This window comes from Hemibagrus wyckioides, linkage group LG09, assembly GCF_019097595.1.
Source record: "Hemibagrus wyckioides isolate EC202008001 linkage group LG09, SWU_Hwy_1.0, whole genome shotgun sequence".
In the NCBI taxonomy this organism is placed as follows: Eukaryota; Metazoa; Chordata; class Actinopteri; order Siluriformes; family Bagridae; genus Hemibagrus; species Hemibagrus wyckioides.
In genome coordinates this window covers 13,973,928-13,998,623 of record NC_080718.1, presented here as the reverse complement: position 1 = coordinate 13,998,623, position 24,696 = coordinate 13,973,928, and the positions used below count along the sequence as shown (strand labels likewise).

Genomic DNA, 24,696 nt, shown 5'->3' with positions numbered 1-24,696 from the left:
TGGTTTTATTTATCTTTATCTACAAGTTATCTACCCACGCATGCATGCATGCATACATACATACATACATACATACATACATGCAAGTCCTGGCATTATTAATACTTGCAAGCTGAAGCATGCATGCATGCGTGCACAAGATCATGAAATAACTATTGTGAAAGTAGGCCTGTGCTCTCTGCAGGTCTGGGTTATAGAGGGAGGGGAAAAACTGATTCACCAGAGGAACAAACGTAGAAAAGCAACGCCCTTGGGTCTTGACGCGCCTGTAGCTCCTCCTGCGTGGTTTTATAAAGTGAACGCGTCGCAACACAGGCTGGGTAAGAGGGGGTTCTCTGTAAGGGCGCAGGAAAGTTCACACGCCGAGAATCCAGCTGTAACACCGCAAAGAGCCCTTTAGTTTCGCGAGGTTTATTTATTTATTTTCCGAAAATGACCACGGCTGTGGTGTCGCCTCTGTTCGACTACAGCGAAGTTATCATCAACAACAAGGTACGAAAAAGTTTTGTTGTTTTTTTTAATGCTGATCGTTAGCTCAGTTCCTTTGGTTGGTGCTGTGGAATGTGCTACTGAGCTTGTTTTTGGCGCGCGCTTCCTTTTATTTAACAACAACAACAACGTGAAAATAACTCCGGTTCATAAACACTGGTCTGGGTTTTTGTGTCGCTCTTGGGGGGGGGGGAGCCTAACAAGTGGGAATTTTTTTAGCTAAAGCAAAGCATTAGGCTGAGATTTGTGTGTATGTTGTGCGTGCGCGTGCGTGTGTTGGGCCCAACGTAGTTCACTGTTCGTTCGACGTTTTGTTAGACAAAATACAGGCTTATAAAGTTTTCAGCTAAACTCAACTAAGGCCACGCCTTAGTGGGAAAACTATCCAGAAGTACAACCTGTACCAAAATTGAATGGTGCTTGTCTTAATAGAGCCCCATGCAGACAAACGGCGTTCTTCGTCACACTTCAGCTTTTCAATCTCACAACACAAATCAAACGAGTTTTGTGTTTGTAAACGAACTAAACGCTCATCGCGGGCCCTTGGTTAAGCGAGAACTGGCAGGCATTAAAGAAAAGTCGTCCACTAAGACAAACTGAGCACACTGCACATAAATGAAGTACTTCATGTCTCTGTAGACAAGTTGCTATCTGACTAGCTTCTTAACTTGCTGACTTATTTAGGACTGTATGTGTGGTAACTGCTCATACAGCAGGCACGGGTCATTCTTCATTTTACACCCATGTGCCTTGTTGAGTAGTTTTACACTAGACACGTGAATCAAACTGCTTTTTTTAGCCACTGCAATGAATTTGCATATCTTTAACAAAGTAGACTGTTGGCTAGGAAGCAGCTGTTACACACACAGTGCCTACTTCTTTTTTTCAGCTAGTTTTGTTTTTCCCTCCTCAAGGACGTTCATTTCTTCAAAAAGCTTTGGTTAATTTGCATACCAAGCAAAGTTTACATTTGTTGTTTCTATGAACAAAAGTAGAGCGTTTTAACCGAAGAAGAAATCGGAGACCCTGTGGACTTAGTAAATGAGTTTCTAGGTGATGTAAATAAATACTCCTGTGTGAATTTGTCTGGTCACTGCAGAACAATGTTGTTTGTTCTGCAACATCAGCCTGCTGCTTACACTCCTCTTCCATGCATTTCATTTACTTAAACAGAAATGCATACCTGTAGTGGCAGCTCACCAAACCGGGTGAACTATATAGTCTTATTAGGTCATGAGTTTAAAATTAAAGGAGCCTAATGGATTGCCAGCAACCCAAAGACACAAGCTTTGTTTACACCGTTTATGTCTTGCCTAACATCACCAGACTAATTAAATGCTTAAAGTTCTATGATAGTGATCCACAGTCTGTTTATACAGGTTGCATTAATGAAGCCATACACTAACCAATCTTTTATGTTTTACTTTGATTTCCAGAACAACAAAATGCTGAATTACAATAACAACATACTTGGTGCTTCACACACCATGTCTGTGCCTTGCACTGGTGCGAATCTGACCATCTCAAACCCCACTGGGAGCCTGCTGGACAGGAAGGCTGTGGGGACACCCACCATTGGTGGGGTTTACCAACGACGGCACTCAGTCACTTTGCCCAGCAGCAAGCTCAACCAGAACCAGTTCCTTAACAATGGGAAAACAGATCCGGCATTGGTAAGCCCTGGGATGGGCAGCAGCAGCAACAAAGAGAACCGACTCCGAGATCGGTCTTTCTCAGAGACCGGGGACCGGCTGATGCAGAAGTGCACAAGCTCTGGTGGCACTGGAAGCAGTCAGGTGAACTCAAGCCGCTACAAAACAGAGCTGTGCAGGCCATTCGAGGAGAATGGTGCATGCAAGTATGGTGACAAGTGCCAGTTTGCCCATGGCATCCACGAGCTCCGCAGCCTTAACCGCCACCCTAAGTACAAGACAGAACTCTGCCGCACCTTCCACACCATTGGCTTCTGCCCATATGGGCCACGCTGCCACTTCATCCACAATGCAGAAGAGCGTCGTGGACCTCCAGCTGCCCCATCCCCACTCTCCACATCCAATAAGCTGGATAGGCCACGGCTCCAGCACAGCTACAGTTTTGCAGGGTTTCCCAGCTCTGGAGGCCTAAGAGACAGCCCCACTTCTGTCACGCCTCCACCCATCTTCTCCCCAGACGAGCTGCCTGAGTGGCCCAGCAGCAATCCCTTCACTTATTCCAGCCAGGAGCTGGCCAATCTCTTCTGCCCCAGCTTGGGCAGTGGATCTGGTGCTGATCACACTGTCCATGCACCATCTTCTCCATCCAACACCCCCTACTCCTTTAGGCCCATGTCCGAGTCCCCCCACCTCTTTGAGTCTCCGTCCAGCCAGCCAGACTCGCTCTCTGACCAGGAGGGCTACCAGAGCAGCTCAGGTGGGAGCCTGAGTGGGTCAGAATCACCCATCCTTGATACCACCCGCCGACTGCCCATCTTCAGCAGGCTGTCCATCTCGGATGATTAAGGTGCATAAGCTGCAGATCCTCTATTCGAACTCCGCAGTGGGCAGAGAGCATGAGGGATGAACATGCCCTCTACCTCCTGTCTACTCATTAGCCTTCTAGGGGCAGTAAACTTCCCTTGTATCAGTTAGGCTTTGAAAAGATGCAGTCAATTAAGGGAACTCTTATTTGAATCTTCATTTAACCACAACAAGCAAAACCTTTTCCCCGATTCTCTTTGGCCCAATGCCTGTTTGCTGCCTTGGCCTTATCTCCAATGCCTTGCCATGACATGTGACTGTGCCAAAACAGCTAGACCAGGATGTGGATTGGTGAAAGGTAAGAGACTGTTGTGCCAGGTCCTTCTGCCTCAGTAGTGCAAAGGTGAGCCACAGGTGGTGCGTTCAGGGAAAAGTCTGTTCTGAGGATCCTCCCCCCACAAAGTACCACTCAAGGACACTTCTAACTATCTAAATGGCTTTGCTAAAGTCTCGCTCAAATCATTCACAGCTGTCTGATGCAGACTTCAAGAAGAAAAAAGTGCTTGGGGTTTAAATGTTGAGGTGAAAGGACTACTGTCACTTTTCATTACTTTCTAGCGACCTAATATAGTAGCTCTTGCTCTTGAGCATTCTACCCCTTAGTTAGTTTGCAGACTCTGTCAGTTTGGAGAATGAACTTGAGTTGAATGAAACTGGGAGTCAGAGTATTTGGCACATTCATCATGTGCTCCAGCTTGGTCCTAAAACTAGCACAAGCTGTAAGATTGGACACCTTCACTTATAAATGAACAACTTCACTGCCCCATTGCTATAGTCCACCCCACCCCCCACTGTGGATGGTCACTTGGTGTTTTTTTTGTTTTTTGTTTTTTGTTTTTTTGTGAAGGAATGGCCTTAACTGGTGATTATAATCTTAAACACTGACTTTTTACTCACCTTCCTATCAGTGAAGGGGAATTCCAACATTCCCAAGGTGCAGCTGAACTTCCTGCAACTTCACTTTAGATCTTCAAGCTAACTTGCTTTTCCATAAAATCTGCTCAGAAGAGCACCTGGTAATTTCATAATATCTTTCCATCTCTCTCTCTTTTTTTTTTTTTTTTTTTTTTCTCCCCCCATTTGACTTCTTGTCATTGTTATTATGGTTATATTATTATTGTTTGGAAAAGAAAACTTTCAAGACAGAAGGTTTTGCTTGTCACTGCTTATTTAACTTATCAGACATATTTATTGGTGATCATATGCATTTTTTTGTTAATTTTGTTTGTATTTATCTTAATGAAACGATAGAATATATTTTCTTTTATGTTAAATTATGATCTTCTGTATTAATCTTAAGATTGTGAAGACTTGTCAACTTTTTTTCTTTTTTTTCACAGTTTAATATATTGTACTACAATGACTTGTTTGCAACTACACTTTGATAAAAATGAAACTTAATTTAAAGCAAAAACAAAAAAAAAAAATCCTGTGTTTTGATTATTTATTGTAGATTTTTCCATTCATTCTTCCCAAATATTGGACTGCAAAACCATTAGGTCTAATGTTTCTTTGATTTATACTCACTAGTGTGACAGTGCATTCATCTTATTTTTGTAGTCTATTTTTTTTTTTAAAACCCCCACCCCACTGTTATTTTTGTTTGTTTGGTTTTTTTGGGCAGGTTTAGTCCTTGCATGTAGCATTTTCCCCTTAGTGCCAGAGGTGGTAATGAAAGATACGGTATCAGTAATATTGAACTGTATGTTATGAGCACTAGATATCCTGGAATATTGTTACCAGAGATAGTTTGATTCAAGATGATGGCCTTAAAGCATCTTACATTCTAGGTACCACCCTGAAGTGCATTTTAATGTTGCGTTGTGTTCAGTGAAGCTGATTGTGGTGTGATATCAATGCAGGTTACAAAACTTCAGTGTTAAAAGCAGTTCCTCCAGTTACATGTGTTAATTAGATGAATTGCAGGCAATAACTGTGACCAAATGGGTTGGAGAATAGGCATCCCTTTTCTTTTTTTTTTGTTTAATAATTGGATTTATTTTAATACTACTTCCAACCCAAATGTAAAGTGCCTCTTTTTATACATTCCATTGAGCATATGCTCCTTGCCTTGAATAACGATGCAGAAGCTACGTTTGAGTAGTTATTCCTCAGTTGTTGAAGATTGGTTAACAGGATAGACACAAAGAAAGTATCTAGCCTAAACTGTTGAATGTATTTTAAACAGCGTTTGCTGTTCACTACAGTAATTTCTGTGAGTTTATATAAAGATGATTGCATATTTTTTTTTTTTTTTTTTTTTTTGTAATGACTGATTTGCAGTTAAAACCAATAAACCCCATATTTTTCAGAAAACCCTGAGTGTGGAGTGGTGTTTTGTGAGTGTTTAGTACATGTAAAATGAAAATAGATCTGTCTTGATGTTAAAACACATGAATAATTGTGATTTCTTTCCAAATGCTTGCAATTATCGATAGCAGTTTGTGTAATGAGGGAGTTCCTCAGAGAACCCTCGTCATTGGTAGGCTGGATTGGTGGGGTATTGATCTTCAGATCAAACTTCAGCTGAGTGTGCTTGTATACACAGATAGACTGGTGGGAAATCGGTGTCCCTAGATTACTCTGAACATTCAGAAATATATTGGGACTGAGAGGAGGGTACTCTGAACTCTGGACTAACTCCAATTCCACCACATACTGTGAATAAACCAGTGTTAGTGAGTCATGAGGGCCACTGAATGACCGCAAGAGCTCATTTTGAAAAACTTAAGGTGTTAACTTGTGGTCTGGTATTGTGTAATTTTGCCAGGTTGATGGAAAATCCCTGTTTACATACCCACACAGAGTCATTTCACCTACTTTACCACTGATCATATGATTGATCTGTTGGTGGAGGTTTATGAATGGTATAATCCCTCTCTTTTTAAATATAATTATGAAGTGTTGAGCTGATCTCACTTTTTATAGTGGTTTCAAACAAAGATTCATATGACCAAAGGCTTAAAAATGCTGCCATGTAGATGTATTTTTCTCAGGTGAGGAGCGATGGAATAGTTATCAGTCACCACACTTTCCGGACTATGTACTCTCTCACTTGCCTGATGCGTGATATGAAACAGAGCTGTTTCCTGTTTATGAGGTGCATGCTGTATGTTGAAGTCACATTGCTCTGCACACATTACAAAAGTTCTGCAGGATGTGGCTTTATTCTGAAGATGGAGGGTGGAGGTGTGGATGTGCCTATTGCTTTATATAGGCCTACATACATACAGACTCCCCAAAACATGGTGCACAGGTTTCCATCACCTGCACAATGGAAATTAGATACAGAGCACACATTTGTACGTTAATTACTGTATCAGCAGTTGTAACTCCAGGCACAGCTGGCAGTTGTCTGCACCTTCTTTGTTCCGCTACGCAGCTGGATTGTGCAATACTCCTACAGTTGGTAGACTTTGTAATTCCTCTATCAGGGAGCATTGGACTTCTCTGTTTGAGAAAGAAAAAAAAGTAAACAGAGTAAATTTGCTTATTCTGTTCTTTCCCCTATTATGTGTGTATACACACACCTGTGTGCGCCTGAACAATGCTAAGGGGAAAACCAGAGAATGAGAGGTACTATTATACTGTGAATTTCAAATGTTTTGGACCATCATTTTCCCAGTCAGAACCAGAGAATAATGCCATTTTTATTAAAACATTGAACATATCTGATTGAACTTGTGGGTTGAAAGGAATTAACTGGCAAGATTAATCCAATACCACAATGCTGTGTGAAGAAATAGTTCTGGATCACATCATATGAACTACTGTCCAAATAACATCCAGACCATTTCTAATGATCAGTTATATAAAATAATGTCAGAAACAAAAGATTTTAAAACCAAAAAGTTTTAAAAAATGTAGTGATGGAGCTTTTTTCTCTATATACAGTACATTATAACAAGGATCTGGACTAATTTAAGAATGTTCCAAATATAATGGGAATGATTAGTTCCTAAATATCTGACAGAATACATGTTAGCTACATTAGTAATTAATAAAACCTTTTACAGGACGGTATCACGTACATATGCGGCCATGTAACAGCACGCTCTTCTCTCCGTCATTCATAACAACTTTCTGGCACTTTCTCCTTCACGTTATTCTTTTGTGGTTTAGGAAATGGCGGCTTGTTTCTGCATTGAGAATGTTTGCAGCTCTGCTTTGTTCTTGGAGTAGTCTCTGCTACAACCATACAGAGTTTCACTAGCATCAAAGCCTACTACATATCTACAGTCCTTTCTATAAGTACTGGAACACAAAGGCCAGTTGTATTGTTTTTATTATTCACTGAAGACATTTGGGTTTGGAGATCCGAAAGCGAACATGAGACGATAGATTTCAAAATTTCCGATTTTATTTCCTGATATTTACATCTAGATGTGATAAACAATTTAGAACAAGGCACATTTGTAGACCACCCAACTTTTAGGTCTACAAAAGTATAGGAACATATAGTCATAAAGTAAATAACACTTCATATATACTTGCATATCCTTTAACTGCAATAATTGCAATAAGTCACCAAACTGTTGCATTCTTCTTTTCTTGACGTGTACCACAACCTCAGTTGTAGTTTATTTTGGGTGGCTTCTTCCTTCAGTCCCTTCTTCAGGAGGCGAAATGCTGCACAGTTGTGTTAAGGTCTGAAGATTGACTTGCCAAGTCTAAAACCTTCCTGATGAAGTCCTTTGTTGAACTGGCAGTGTGTTTTGAGTCACTTATGAATTGTCAGACAGAATGTCTGTAAATGACAAAATGACGGAATGTAAACCTCTGAATTCATTCTGCTGCTTCCATCATGAGTTACATCATCAATAAAGATTAGTGAGCCAGTTCCAGAAGCAGCCATGCAAGCACAAGCCCTGACAAAGCCATCACCTTGCTTAACCAATGAGCTCATATTTTTTGGATCATGTGAAGATCCTTTCTTTATCCACACATTAACCTTTACATCCAGGGATCAAAACAAGATTAGACATTCAGAACTATTAATTGTTTAAACAATCAGTCTAACAGAACACACCTGGGCAACAAGAAACTCCTGTCATCATGTGTTCCAATATTTATTATCACTCAATAAATGTTGTTGGGTGTGTTCAAACAAAAGGCTTAACTCATTTTTTTTTTTTAGTCAAAAGTTTAACACATCTAGATGATATAAACTATCTGAAAGGCTGATCTATCATCTCATATGCATTTTTTGAGTCACATATCCAAATTTCAATCAGAAGAATTGACTTTACTGTTCCAATACTTTTGAACTAGTTACTAGAGGACTGTATATATGAAAGTCTGACTCTCGAAATGACAAATAAGCACAAATAGTCAAAATGAAAATGCTCTTTGATGAGTTAAATATCTTGGTCTGTTTTTGCTGCGGCGTTGGCTTTGACATTTGAGTGGTAGACTGACGCACACACACACACAAACATACTAATGCACAAAACCACCTCTCACTTTCATGTGCTTCCTGCATCACACTTCCAACAGACCTGCGTAGAGCCGCATGAAAAGCCACATGTCAAGACAACACCTGCCCTTGATTCTTTTTCGCTTACAAGTCACAAGCTCAACTGCTCGGTGTGGTGTTTATTCTAGGGCTGCTGGATAAATGCAATGTTGGAGGCCCGGTGGAAAAAGCTACTCTCAGTCACAAAAAAGACAAGCAGAACATCCAGCTGACTCCTGTTAGCCTCAGCGTTTGTGAGACATATTTTTAGACATTTTTGAGACAAGGAATTTGCATGCTGAATGCTTTCATGCTTTCACTAGACACCATTTGACAAGTATGCACTGATGTTTGCTAAATGTGTAATGGTGATTCTTTTGTTTCAGGCTGTAACTGTAATGTTATACAGCAAATGCCATGATCTAACAAGAACCTGGAACTCTGTCTGGCTCTATCAGCACATTCCAGAGGTACCTGTATAATTTGTAAAATACAAATAAAGGAGAAAAGATGTAAGATTCTTGAAAAATTGAAGACAGCAATACGAAATTTAGATTTTGGTTTCTTGCAACCTTTTCGAATGCATGTTTCAGAATGCATGTTTCTTCCCTGTTTGTTTCAGTGTGCATCTGTTTCCTGTCAGCAGTGAAGCAACACTACAGTCTCTTCTTTCTCAGGCCTCAACATGTCACACTCTCTCCCTGTAGGCCAGTGAACTGCTTATCTTCAGGATAAACCATAAGTAAATGTCAAAGGTAAATAAGGCTTATTGCCATAATCCCCCTTTTTTTTCTCACACATGCACACACAAGCAAAGCCACACATATTATTGGTCACACAGCATATTCCACTGTTATTACCCATAGTGGGAGCTTGAGTACTAAGAAGGGCCTTGCTTTGATAACCTAATTACTCACAGAAACCCCAGATAACAGGCATAATCACAGCCACAAAAGGCTGAAAGAAAGATATCAGCCTTATCTTATGACTGGTTCAAAATGACTCACCTGTTTGCCTGTCTCCTGAGAATGGCGGTGTATTTGCATAACTGAGAAAACAGAAGACATACCAGGTATTAGAGCAAATCTAGACATAACGAACATCAACAGTTAAAGGAGACCGGAAACATCCACAGCCTTGATGCTTGAGGAACAAGTTTCATAACATAATAAGCTGGCCACATCCTGACAAGTGATAAGGTGTCTGTGGAAGCCCAGATGTAGTGTGGTAATGTTATGGACTCACACAAAATTATACACACTCGTACACAAATTATGTGGTCAGTAACTGTTCCACAGACAACAGAGTTGCTACCCAGTGTAAAAAAACCCCATGGGGTAGCTGTATGGGTGGGAACAGCTTTACACACAGTGTGTTTATAAAACTTCTCTGAGGCCATGTTCCATCAAGATTAGGCCTGGAACCAGTCAGGCCTGCTCCTGCCATCCCCCTGTCCCCAGGGCTTTCTAACCTGCTCAGACATGGCATACACACATCTACAGTACACACATAAAGACTCTCACAAACACCTTGCTTTGAAAGTGACTGAAGCGTGTCTTAAGTGCTGAAAGCTCTTAACTGAAACAGCACGGTTGAGAAATATCAGAGGATGCCTTGATAAAGGGCACTAATGCATATTTTCTCATAGTGAGAATTAGACCACAATAAGCACCTTGAAGGGGGTGTTAGAATAACTGGTTACTCAGTAAAGGTCAGGTGGTATGAGGTAACCCTTTTAGCACTTGTCAAATAAAGACCCAAACACCTAACCCTGACCCTCTGACCCAGTAAGCTAAGACTAGTATACAAACATCTGCACACACCAGAGCCTGAACTCATGTCATATCTGCTAAAATTGTAGAAGGGGTTCTGCAGTCTCAAGTTAGAACCTACTAATTTAAGTGGGACAGTATTTACTCAACAAGCAAGAATTGTTATTTTGGCCCTAATAAAAAAAACTGTTGAACATATAATCACTCAAACACCTTTCTACATGTGGAAATAATAAGAGAATAAATAAGATAAAAACGCAAGCACGATCTACTCTAGTAAAATGAGACAGTCATCTAAAAATAAGACAGTCATCATTAGAAGGAAATACATAGATTTGGCATGTCCCAGCCTTAGTAGTAGAACAATGTGTTCAGGATGAAGTGGACTATTCTTACAGAAAGGACGTAAGGCAATGCATACCAAACAGAACAGCACGAAAAACCTAGCGGAAGAGTTACACAATGAACGTCAGAGACCTCTATAAATCACAGACTAACTGATCCACCAAATGGATGTGTATGTGTTTCTGGATCCTCTGGCACTTGTGCATGTGTTTCAGGTTACAAGTCTTACAAAGAAGAGAGATACTTGTAACTCGTAAGCTAGGAAGTACCATTTACTATTCAAAAACACTAATTCCTATGTGTTCATTAATCTATTAGCTGCATTCAAACACTATGATACATGTGACTCATCTCAGTTTCTTATACTAAATTTGGTAATCCAGTCAAGGTGTTTCAATATCTTCATATGAACAGGAATGTTCCACAATCCATTTGGGCCTTGACTGGAACAGAGAGTAATGTAGCTTTTTGTAGCTTTGCCAGTAAGAAGAGAGTTCGCAGTTGAACAGCATGGGTCGGTGGGATGGGTATGTGGGATTTGAGTGGGTGTTTGTTTACTTGAGCATCAGCTCAGAAACATTTTGCTGGCTGGCCACACTTCCTGTGCCTGTGCCGAGAGGACTGGGCTGTCTAGTCAGCCACCCCGGGCTGAAACAGAAAAATCATGTTATAATAATCATTACTGTAGTTCACAGACCCCAGTGGATGGCAAAAGAATGAGGAAAAAGACTTGAGAGATAGATTGTATTAATAAAACACTTTCCTATACTCGCATCTCTCTCTCTCTCTCTCTTCAAATGAAGACCAGGCCTATGATCACTAAGTCAGATTCTCAGAAATTATTATGCCTCATTATTGATTCTTAGTCATATTGGGCAAGCATTAACAGTGAGTCAGAATAAGTTAAATATGAAACGTTACGCAATATAAAGCCACTCAAAATCAGGAGAACATAAGGCTATTCATGGCTGGCATTTCCACTTCATGATACAGGTCTGACACACCATGCTCACAATAAGAAAGCATGCTCGGATAGTATTTGGCAGACTGTCGTGCCTGATGGAAAAACGTCACATAAAATACACAGCATGCTACTTTCCAATTCAAATATTTGCAACTGTTTTCATGAGGACGTGGATAGGATGGGGTTTCAACTGTGTGACAGTTCTTACCTCTTACCTTGTTTTTTGTGAGTAAAGATAGTTCTTTGATTGATAGACTTTTTCTATAGCAGTTGGTATTGGTAGTGATTTTGCTGTGATTTACACTGATGATGGCAAACTTGGCCTCCTGGGAACAGTTCTAACTGGAGTACAAAAAAAACAGTGTCACCTCTGGCTTTGATTTAGCAGGAGATAAAAGTGCCATATAAAATGGAGGAGGGTTGTCTTGAAATGCACACCTTGGTGAAAGCTGGCAGTGTATAATGTATCGGTGGTTGGCCCCTCTCTGGCACACTGCCAAGTCGGTATCCACCAATGCCTGTGTCATTAATCCAGAGCAAAGAATAGCAAGAGAAGATTGGGCAGGGGCTGAAACATTACCTGCCAATTACAGGGGGACAGCAGAGGTACAGGAGAAATGCACAACATATGGGACTCAATCTAAGTTTGAACACCTGACCTATGGTCCAAAACAATTCACTCAGTGCACTGCTAAAAGGCTCCAGAGAGACCGGACTGAAGCCTTACATAATGTACCTTATTAAACTCCCCCTCCCGCTGCTACACAGCACCCTGCAGAACCACAGCATGCGAAGTACTCTGCCAACATACACACCACCAATACTCCATCTGATTGGAAAAGCTGAGAGGTGAGAAGTATTCTTTAACACGTTGCTGACAGGCCACTTGACAGGGCTCTGACATGCAGTCTTGGAGGGCGTGGAGTTAAACATGAGCAGAGGGAAAATCACGCCAGAGCCATTTTTTTTAATCATCTTTGTATATTAGTGAATGTGAAAGTGTGGCACTCCCTGCATGGCTCTATGTGTGGAAACTGACTTGACTGTTGGATCTCACTTGTGTCTTTTTTTAAAGTGCTGATGACATGCAGGCTTTACAGCTGACCTAGGTTTTATATTATTATAAGCACTGCTACACTATTGTGAGGCTGCGAGCTGGGTCAACCAATAAACCTCTTACTTCTCTAGTGGAGGTCTAATCTGTTAAAAGCTGCATTTTCCACTGAGCAAGTGGCAGCTTCAGACATTATAACACAGAGGTAGACATTATAAGGCAGATGGCTGGTTGGAAAGAGAACAGTAGAGATGAGGTTTCCCTTTTATCGAGTATTTCCATGCTCAGTACGAAACTTATGATTATGGTGCCAAATGTGTTGTATTAACATCCCTCTTTGCTTGCCACACTGTATCTGTTTATGGAAAGAGGAAACCATGAACATACACAAAAAAGTTGGAGAATTCATTAAATGTTGTCTTGTGTGGTTCATCTCTTGGACACTGCGCCACAGAGCAGCCCGAGGAGGGAAAAACTAAGTCTGAATGGGAAAGACATTTAGAGAGACGGAGAGAAGGCTGCTGATGAAAGCAGAATGCAGGGACTATAAACTCGAGTCACGGCAGCTGTGTCCAGGGCTGCAGGGACGATCCTCCCAGCCAAGTTCCATGTCCGCTCTGATTATGGGCTGGAACAATGCATTCCATTGTAGGCCTGCTTTCTGACTGCCCAAAAGAGGAGTCCCTCATCACCCCCCTCCACACACACATGCTCATCTCATACAATGATGAGACTACAATTATATGTACAATATATATGCATTAATATATTAAAATAATAAACATAACAACATAACGAAACATCAAATTTTTAGGGTGAAGAAGGCACTAATTTCAAGAAAGAGATTTAAAGAATTCTTTCTGTTTTTCCTCATATGGAATGACTCATCAAGGTCAACTTTAACAGTTATTATCCATTGGAAAAGAGATGGACAGGTCAGAACCAGAGTTCCTTAACCACTTTGATTTGGAGAGTATGCATTTGGAGAGTATGGAGTAGTGCTTTGTCACAAATCTTACCCTATTAATATTAACGTGGTCCTATCCACCTAGTCCTAGGTTTGAGTGTCATCTAGCAAACCTTTAACAACCTATTAGCATTGTCCTATCCACATTTCTCCTTTTGAGAGAAAACAAAATGATAGCTTCAAGTGTACCTATTGCAGAAAGGCAGACATATTTGGTTTCAATAATTTACATATTGCAAATGTTGCTTTCATTCATTCACTTGTTCAACAACAGGCAACAGAAGAGACACCAACATTTTTACCTAATTACATAATATTCATTAATACCTGAGCAACTCATGTCATAATAATTGGCACAGACCATGTTACATAATATGCGCAGACCGCACACATCAGTACTTTAATATGCACACCTAAAAGGTCACACTGACCTATTTCAGTAGTGCAAATCTGTTGCTTTGTGCATCACATGAGATTAGGCCTTTGTGATCTTTGTATTTTAGTTTAAACAGTAATATAAAAAGAAGAATCCTACAAAATCAGCTTTGCTAGATTAAGTCCTGTTGACCAAGAAGTTAGAGATCACCCCCTTCAGATATTCACCCTCCCCACCTTAGTTAAAACAGCCTTCTATAATATTACTGCATGAGCCTAATGAGCCTGAACTCCACAGAAACCAGGTCATAACACTCTAATGATCAGCCCACATATTTCCTGGCATGCTGTGGTTTAACCACCAAATACACACCAACACCTACATGCAAGTATCCCAGTTAAAACATTTAAATCTTATACTGATGTGAGAGGGAAGAAAGCGTGGGAAGGTTTGATTTTTTAATGAGATTTCCAGATATTGTACTGTGGTGAATTTTTAAGCATTACAGTTGGAACTGGTTCAGATTTGGATCTGTATTGCAAATCCACACAGATGTAGGAGATATCCAGAGCACCATGGTAGAGAATATTTATTCATTTAGCTAAGTTAAGCTCTTTATCCTTGTTCAGGGTCGTGGTGGATCCAAAGCCTTAGATATACAGAGTGTGAGATAGAAAAACACACTGGATGGGACACAGACACCATTGTACAGCACAATGAACACAAACATTCACAGAGTCTTTAACACCTACGGCTTTACTAGAGGAATGGGAGATGGGAGGAAACTGGAGAACCCAGAGAAAACCTATACGAATACAGCGAGCACACATGAATAGAGATGATAGACATAGAAAATAGGAATCTTGATTCTCCCTATTTCTCTTTTTTTCTCTTTCTCTGATCAAGTAGGGCATGTAGTGAATGCCACAGCAGTGTAAATTCATTAAAAAAAAAACTGCCATGACTGCTGAGTTTAAAGTTTTACCATGAGCTTTGCCCCCTGTTTGTGACTTTATGTACCAGAAATATCCCTGTGATTCTGTGTATCATGTGTCTCTCCATCTACTAACCCATCAATGATCAAACCGAAGGGTTTCAGTGCAAATGCTTAGTATTTCCATTTAATGAATAATGTCTCATTATAGAAATTAGCTAATGAGGCATGGTTAGTTCTAGTACAGCAGCGTCTCAACTTCTGTGAAGGTTTGCATGACAAGGTTGATAGTACATCCAGAGGCCCATTGTGATTTGCCCTCATCACAGTGTCTGAGTCTTAGCTTGTGACAAGCTTCCACAGGTCTGTAACTATACGGCTGCACTGCAAGGTGAAACCTAGGTGTGAAACAGTCATTTGTGGGAATGCTGGAGGCTGGCAGAATTACAGATCTTGGTTTCGTGTCTCACCTTCTGCCTACTTGTGACAGCTTCAATAAGATGTGACAGGATTTCATGCCTTTGGTCTATGAGGTATGACTATGTCTCAGGTTGCCAAAGCACATTTGCACTGAGAGATTACTGTTGGTGGCACAATGGACAGGTATGAAATATAGGTATGTACAGGTACACTTATTAGTGGATAGATTCAGTGCTCTTAGCATCAAAATGAACATAAGGCATGAGCATAAAGTAGTACAGAATGGCGACAAAGAAAAAAAATAACATAAGCCCATTCCCATTTCATCTTACTAAATATGTGGTTATCTTAAAATAGCTGTTGGTGAGTGGAGGAAAGTTGAGAATTTTTCTGCTCTCTGTAAAGTTGTGGATCTGGAGGATATACTGGGACTGATGTCTTGGCAACAACCCTTACTATGACAAATAAACAATGCCAGATTCTGAGAAACAGCGGCAGCAGGCAATGGACTAAATAATCATCTAAAGCAAGTGAAGTCCTAAATTAATAGATAAAATGTGGTCTAAGGGCATATTGAGCGAACAGGAGGATAAGAGAAATAAATAAAAGTAAACAGACAGAAGGAAGGAAAAGGGACGCAGACAGAGAGATAGCAAGTACATAAGACAAAGTACACAAAGATAAAAAATGAGGTGAACTCTAGTGTAAGTAGTGCAGCTAAAGTGCACGGCAGGAAGAAAGGAAAGAGAGGCAGCACAACAGAGAGCGAAAGAAAGAGAGAGGGAGAGGGAGAAAAGGAGAGGGAGTGACAGAGCATTGCTTTTCAAGAGCAGGCAGAACAAAGAGGCCTTTGTGTGGAGTGCTGAGAGAGTGGATCGGAGCCAGGGCTTAGGGAGTGTTCAGCAGTGTGCACTAACTGCATTCCTGCACTGAGATTACAAGACTCGTCTCATTTAGACTTCTCCAAGAAACACACTTAACCCTCTCCTACCCATGTCTCTCTCTCTCTCTCTCTCTCTCTCTCTCTCTCTCTGTCTCCCTCTCCCTCTCTCTCTCTCTCTCTCTCTCTCTCACTCCCATGGTTTTTTTGTTTTACCTCTAATGTTCCAGTTGGTCTGAACCTTTCCTGTTTCTTTGTGATGATAAGTTTTTTTCTTAAAATAGTTACTTCCCTGTGTGACTTACTTCATATTCAGAGGCTTTATGTTGTTATACCGCTTGTCTATACTTGTATATTTACTCAGAGCAGAAACACACCAAGGTTTTTAAACTAATAAACACTTCTTTTAGTTAGTCTCTTATCTGGTCTAAAGTTTATGAAACATTGTATTCACCACAAGAATTCTAGCATATCTATGCAAACCATCCTCATATTTAAAAACTAATTATGAGGCTATAAATGTTTCTTTTAACTCATTTGGCTGACGCTTTTATCCAAAGCAACTTACAATTTAGACATGGTCTTGCTTGAGGACTCAACAGTGGCAATCAGCAGCAATGCTGAGATTTGAACTCAGAAGCTTGTAATCAGTACTGAGCTACTACTGCCCCACAGATACATTATGTCACCTTGGTATTTTGCATTGATAGATTGTGCACATTCATGCTGTAGTAGCACAGCACTCATTAGAAATAATTATACAGACTGTTATTACGACTTTGCATTGAAAATGCCATAATAATGCTAGACAGAGGGATATACTGACAACAAGGCACTACAGTATAACTGATATCATTTTATATATCATCTTTATGATATATAGTATTGATACATAAAGCCTTTTATTTAGTATAATAACTAAAGCATTTATGGCAAGTCAAATAGATGGTTAAATGTAGCTCTGTTGATAGTTTTCTCTTTTTGCGCAGTTGTAGCCAGATGACTTCTCTTCCTTACGAAAAGTCACACACTACAAGTAGAGGGCTTCAAAATATCACAAATATGCTTCACTATCTTATTTGGCAAATAGAATTTGGCGAAGCAGTATCTTAACATTGCTTGACTTGCATAGCAAATGTTTGGGAAGGAGAGAGAAGCTGGGGAGGATGGGTAGGCCAGTCACCTCTGGTCATTTCAAAGCCAACATAAAAGTATCTGGAAGTCATCATCAGTGTATACAGTCCAGAGGAAACTTCTCACAACTGAACTGGTCATACTCCCCCAATTTCATTAGCCCTTAACTGTAGCCTAGACTTTACTACAAACTTATGTAACAGCAAATAGATTACTCAGTTCTCCATTGTTTTTCTCACTGCTGTTAGTTATCGGTGAAAAGTAGTTTCATTTATTTTCGCTCTTTATGCTATAACATAAATGCTTGTCTCATATTTCTTCCACTCGCACATTACGGTACAAAAAACTGCATTGTCTGTATGTAAACCTCAAATCTAGAGCTCACAATGTAGTTCGGCTCAAGGAAACAGGGCCAAGCTGTACAGACCACCCTACTGAGACACCACGGAGTGAAAGGATATAAGAAAGAGAGGAGAAAATGAAAGACACAAAGAAAGAAACGCCACAAAATGCTATTCACAAGAATGGATCCCCCTCATGAAGAGAACTGAGGCCATTTTCAAAAAGACAGTAAGAAATGTAATTAGTGCTTCACTTCATCCAATCCCCAGTTTGCACTCTCACTTCTTTTTATCTGTCTTTTTAATTCCTCCACTCAGCACTTTCTAAACCCTCTTGTTCCTCCTTACGAATGCACTCCTTCTTTCAGAGTGTGTTCTTAGAGACTGCAGAGATGGAGACAGAGGATGAAAAGCATGTGGAGATTTTAGGTGGTACACGCTGGTGTGCAAGTTGAATTTTAAGCACAGTCCTCTTTAGTCTTTCCCATTTGTACACAAGACAGAGAAACACTTGGCCTAGAGCCTAATCACTGCCTCTCTGTAGTGTGCACACACATACACACAAATGAATGGCAGAACAGCAAGGGGTCCTTTAATCAAAACATTAAAATCTACATCTGCTTAAAAATAGCTTGTTTTTTTAAAATTGGGCACCCCATCGTTAGAATTAGTGTGTCTCTCTTCACCTCACAAAATCTAGTGTCAGTTGTGAAAACGGGTGGACGGATTTTGTGAGTTGGAAGTGAACGCACAGCAGTCTGTGGAAGGGGGTGGGGGTTGCTGTTGTAGATTTGGTGAAAGTTGGACCATATGAAAGTCCCCCTCCGCTCACATCAAAGCCCAGCCTGCCAGTTTAATTCAGCCAAGTGATCTGCATTCCCATAGGCTCCCCTGGTTTCCTGTCCCCACAGCCGCAGTCTCCTTCTGACCACTCTTGCTTCAAACAGGACTTCTATTGTCCCCTTGCTCTCCCCCTGTGCCCTGGGGTTACCATTCAGACCCCTTCTCCACACCACCCCACCCCACCCAACCCCGCTCTCCACTGAACTTCATATCCAACCTCTCACACCCTCATCCCTACCCCCACCACAGAGCTCAGCACTCAGCAGTAACCGTTGCTCACTGAATGGCTAAGTGTGGTACTCGGAGGTTCGAGTCTGCAATCCTGTCACTTCTTTCTGTCTCTGTGTGATGACTGTGAGAGATGTAACGGCTGTAGGAGCAGGAGGTCAAGAGATAAATGGGGTACAGTAAGCAAAAGCCCCTTCTGAGTCAATGCTAACATATGAACAGGCTAACATGGCTGAACAGAGCAAGGCAGATAGAGGACATTCAAGGCAGATATTTCAGGGTTAAAACTGGAAAGATACAGTAAGGTTAGTGAATCAACATGAAGGATGTTGTCTAAATTATTTCATTCTGTTTTTGTTCAGGAATAATTTAAGTTAAAAAAAAAATCATCCACATACAAATCTACACCCTATGCCAGGGCCCCAGTGCAATAAATCAAACCAAAATCTGCATTAAAAGTAAAAGCTGAGTCAAGGACAGAGCTGATCTCACCATTTTAAATGTCAAACTAAACAGTATGCTCTAGAGTCCAAAATTATGCTTCAAGGTTTTCCTGGTTGCTGTGTAGCATTAATGAAAAGCAGGACCATGGTGAACTCTGGAGGTGTTGAGTATGTCGTAAGTTTGGGTAAAATGTACTACATCAAAAAAAATATATATAAACAGAAACTAGAAGCACACCCTCAGTTGTCTTCATGAATGAAATAGGTTCAAAATTGTACTCAAAAATACTAACCTGAAAGTACTGAATAAAAAAAAGTTCAAAAGCTGCCCTAGACAAAAGCTCTCAAATCTAGCAAAATCCCTTTAAAGTCAGGCTTAACATTGTGCATTAACCCACGCTGCACTGCACACACATTCACACACAGTTCCTCTACTTTTTTTTTTGTTTATTGTGACAATAGGGATTTGGGGATCAGGGTGCACTTGCCTGGATTTCACGCTCCCTTACCCAAAGAGGACTTTAGTTTATGCCACTGCTAAAACTGCGTTCAATCGACACGCCCACTGATCACACGTGTAATCAGATCTGTTGATTGTGGGGTCCGCATTTAACTTTCCTTCTCCCCTCTTGTGTCAACGCTAATGGGTGACGAGCAGAGCCACATGTTTTAGGTTGCTATAGTCCCCCTTTGTCATGGCAGCCAAAACTCCTTACAAGTGTGTATATTGGCATTCTGACATTTACATTCTCAACTAAATGTCCTTCATTTTTTCTTCATTTTTTCCCTCTGTTTTTTCTTCTCTAAAAGACCATTAGCCTGCACTTAAAAAAAGAAAGATAAATCTAAACGATTAAACATTTTCCATCACTTATCACTCTTTTAGCATAATCTTCATTTTTATGTATGATTAGAATCCAACATGGCATTCAAAGTATGTTTGTATTGACCTGTGGCTGTTTTCTCTAATGTCTGAACAGATTTCAGTTAAACTTTAAAGGTTATGGGACATTCCCAACACACTGGAAGTGGTCGGATCATTGCCTAAGGACAATTGTACATGGGCCGTGTTTTGTATGAAGAGTCAAATTGCAGATTTAAAGATTACCTGGCCTGATTTTTCAGAGAAGATATCATGCCTCTAGGCCTAGCTAAGCTATTTATATCTCTAAAAACAAAATAGTCTAATCTGGGGTTGAGCAAGTGATGAGCTGGAATGACACAGATCCAGTTAATCCACAGTCAGATTGTACAGTGCTTGCATGAAATATTCTGATATCACCAAAGCAAGCACGTAAACTGTATCTCTGTGTTGACATTAATAACTAAAGCTATGATTTTTCATTCTATATTTGACTATTTGTTTGTAACAAAAACTAAAATTTTTACTAAAACTAAAATGTTTGTAACAGTCTAAGAGGAAGGAGCTCAAGGAGGAAAGAGGGTTGGGGGGATTAGTTCACCTATAATTTACAAGTAAGTAACAAGAGTAGAACAAATAACTGACAACAGAAAAAACAGAGGCAACACAAATGCTAGAGTTCCCCAACATCCCCTCTTCCTGTTCAACGCTCTTGTCTTTTAGCAGTTACTGTTTACTTAAATGGCATTCACACAGGCCCTCAAGGAAAGACACAAAGCAATGCGTCAATATTGAATACTATGAAATCAAAGGGGCTGCTTCGGAATAGTTCACTAACAATGGCATTGGAGTCCAATGTTTAATTCATACAGTTGGCTGTATAATATGACCGGATAAGAGACAGGATGTTGGATAAATAAACATTCCTCTGTGGCACCATGAGGCTGGAGCTTTAAACAGTGGTGACTCTTAAGCCAAACCCATGACAGTTTCAGTGGGAGTCATAGAAAAAGAGAAGGAAAGCAAAAACCACAAGTGTTTTGGAATATTGATGTGTAATGAAAGGAAAGGAATAGAATCCTTTTACTCTTCCCCCCAACCAGTGTGGCCTTCTCTCCACCCCCCCCCCTTTTTTTGGAATATGGGAAGTAATTTGCAATCATACCATCCATGTATGTGTATGTCCAAGAACACATGCACTACGTAAAGCCATATGTGTGTGTTTATACATTTGGGTGTGTGTGTGTATAGCCATTTCACCTGGAAATAATTTGAGATTGGTCTGATGACTGATGAGTGAGGGTGTTTAATTGAGTAAATTACAGGAATTCAGGAAAGTAGAGCTCAGAGATGCTCATATACAGATTGATTTCTTCCAGCCAGGATCTTCTTCTGACCCCATGACCCACAATCATATCACACTCATGAGTTAGCAGAATGCTAGCACAGGCTTTTGTAGGCCTTTTTTCCATTGCAAGCCTGTTAAGTTTCAGTGCCTAAACTCTGAAACCAGTTCTCTGATCAGTACTGCAGCACTCTGTCTTCTGACCCAGTTGTTACCATGCCCAACACGACACACAATCACAGAAGTTCACTAATTCAAACACATGTATCAACACACTCATGCACATGCACAGAGTAGGCTATATGAGCAGGAATCCTGTATGTTTTCTCTGCTATCTCATGAAATTCCTTGTGCTGGAACTTTCACAGTATCTTCAGTGACACATCAAGAAATTCCCTGACAAAGATGGAGCTGGACCAGGAGGTTGTTTTAACAATATACCTTTAAAAAATCCAGGTCTGTATAATTTGTCGTTAAGATGATGCTTTTCCTTACTGGCTGGTCTGGTGCTGGGTGGCAGCATTGTGTGAGCTGTAGAGTCCCTGATCAATAACACTATTAAAGCCTAATTCATTCAGCAGGAGGCAAACTCAATTTAATACAGCGGCCCCGTTAAGAGGCAGGAAGCAGCAGCACATCAAAGGAAGGCTTTGTGAAGAGAATATCCAAATAGAGCCACTCATGCCTAGAGAATGAAGGGCCATTCACCACACACACCCACACACGCGCACACACACACACACGCACACACACAACTGATAAACTCAATCTCAGTTTGCTTTCCCTTTGATTTCCTAAATTTTTATTTTCAGTCAAGAATGAAAATTCAGACAAACCAACAATTTTTCATATTATTATTCTTGTTGATGTATTCTAATTGTCAGAATGATCACAAACATGCTAACCACTAAGATAGTATGTCCCTCTCTATGTTCATGTATATTCTGCAAAATTTTTGTTTTATAGGTTGTGTGTTGTTTCTCATAATTTGTTTACAAGTTATGTCTATATTGTGTGGATTCATATTTTGATTATAAAATAGAAAGTGCCCACTGCTTCCTCACAGCACCAGGGATTTTCTGTGTGGAAAGTTCTTTTTCTGCATGGACTTCCTCTGGGTTCTCCAGTTTCCTCCCACCTCCCATCTCATGCCAGTAGATATTGCATAGATATTAAGCATAGTTGTGTAAATTCAGTTTACTTAACTGATTTCTACGTAACCAGTACAGGGAGATTAGGGCCAGTCTAATCATTACATACTGCACTTTTAGCTCTCTTAGGTGGCGCCTATTAGCTAATTAGCTTCTTAGGTGTTTGTTTGCATGATACTCACTCTACTGTTTTTTGCCTCTCGAACATCAAGACTCATGCAGTATAATTGTTTATATATATATATATATATATATATATATATATATATATATATATATATATATATATATATATATATATATATATATATATACACTATATTGCCAAAAGTATTCGCTCACCCATCCAAATAATCAGAATCAGGTGTTCCAATCACTTCCATGGCCACAGGTGTATAAAATCAAGCACCTAGGCATGCAGACTGTTTTTACAAACATTTGTGAAAGAATGGGTCGCTCTCAGGAGCTCAGTGAATTCCAGCGTGGAACTGTGATAGGATGCCACCTGTGCAACAAATCCAGTCATGAAATTTCCTCGCTCCTAAATATTCCACAGTCAACTGTCAGCTGTATTATAAGAACGTGGAAGTGTTTGGGAACGACAGCAACTCAGCCACGAAGTGGTAGGCTACGTAAACTGACGGAGCGGGTCAGCAGATGCTGAGGCGCATAGTGCGAAGATGTTGCCAACTTTCTGCAGAGTCAATCGCTACAGACCTCCAAACTTCATGTGGCCTTCAGATTAGCTCAAGAACAGTGCGCAGAGAGCTTCATGGAATGGGTTTCCATGGCCGAGCAGCTGCATCCAAGCCATACATCACCAAGTGCAATGCAAAGCGTCGGATGCAGTGGTGTAAAGCACGCCGCCACTGGACTCTAGAGCAGTGGAGACGCGTTCTCTGGAGTGACGAATCGCGCTTCTCCATCTGGCAATCTGATGGACGAGTCTAGGTTTGGCGGTTGCCAGGAGAACGGTACTTGTCTGACTGCATTGTGCCAAATGTAAAGTTTGGTGGAGGGGGGATTATGGTGTGGGGTTGTTTTTCAGGAGCTGGGCTTGGCCTCTTAGTTCCAGTGAAAGGAACTCTGAATGCTTTAGCATACCAAGACATTTTGGACAATTCCATGCTCCCAACTTTGTGGGAACAGTTTGGAGCTGGTCCCTTCCTCTTCCAACATGACTGTGCACCAGTGCACAAAGCAAGGTCCATAAAGACATGGATGACAGAGTCTGGTGTGGATGAACTTGACTGGCCTGCACAGAGTCCTGACCTCAACCCGATAGAACACCTTTGGGATGAATTAGAGCGGAGACTGAGAGCCAGGCCTTCTCGTCCAACATCAGTTTGTGACCTCACAAATGCGCTTCTGGAAGAATGGTCAAAAATTCCCATAAACACACTCCTAAACCTTGTGTACAGCCTTCCCAGAAGAGTTGAAGCTGTTATAGCTGCAAAGGGTGGACCGACGTCATATTGAACCCTATGGATTAGGAATGGGATGTCACTTAAGTTCATATGCGAGTCAAGGCAGGTGAGCGAATACTTTTGGCAATATAGTGTATATATATATATATATCAAAGATGGTATCACCAAAGAAAATAGGAAGTACGTAATGTTTCACTTTCAATAATTGAATGGTTTGGAGGAGACCTTTTGTTATTTTAAATGTCGGTTCTGACATCATTACTCCTACAAGGTTGTTTTTTCCATTTCCTGTCCTTATCGCATCTACAGTAATGTCTGAGGTCTGCTTTTCTCCCACACCTACAGTCTCAGGCTAGTGTTGGAGGAACATGCAGATGGGTGACAAATGAAAGAAAAATGTTTGGCTCTGTTATGCTGTGGAGGACATTTTCCTGGCATAGCTTTGGGTTGATTTGTCCCTTTAAGAGAAAAGAGTCACTGTATATCAAAACACAGTTATTCTATCTGATCACCTTAATCCTCTGTTGAAATATTTTCATCATGATTGAAGTGGTCTTTTCCAGGATGACATTGTTCACCTCCTCAGGGTAAAAAAGCTTACTGAATGGATTGTTGAGTATGAAAATGATGTAAGGCATATGATATGGCTTTTAAAGTCAACAGATCTAAATCCAAATAGACGTTTTGGCCTAACATGTTAAACCAAAATACCAGTAGGGGGATATCATTTAAATAATATATATATATAT

General features: G+C 40.5%; 1 protein-coding gene and 1 long non-coding RNA gene across 2 annotated transcripts; both read left to right on the top strand.

The window, feature by feature from the left end:
* The first annotated feature begins 305 nt into the window (after positions 1-305).
* Positions 306-5,321, top strand: zfp36l1a (zinc finger protein 36, C3H type-like 1a). Its single transcript, XM_058399182.1, has 2 exons — positions 306-492; positions 1,926-5,321. The coding sequence occupies exons 1-2, from the start codon at positions 433-435 to the stop codon at positions 2,985-2,987; spliced, it is 1,122 nt and encodes a 373-aa protein (XP_058255165.1). The 5' UTR covers positions 306-432; the 3' UTR covers positions 2,988-5,321.
* Positions 5,322-8,582: 3,261 nt separating this feature from the next.
* Positions 8,583-9,233, top strand: LOC131359674 (uncharacterized). Its single transcript, XR_009205803.1, has 3 exons — positions 8,583-8,714; positions 8,847-8,930; positions 9,083-9,233. It is a non-coding gene; the product is annotated as an uncharacterized LOC131359674 (long non-coding RNA).
* The last annotated feature ends 15,463 nt before the right edge of the window (positions 9,234-24,696 follow it).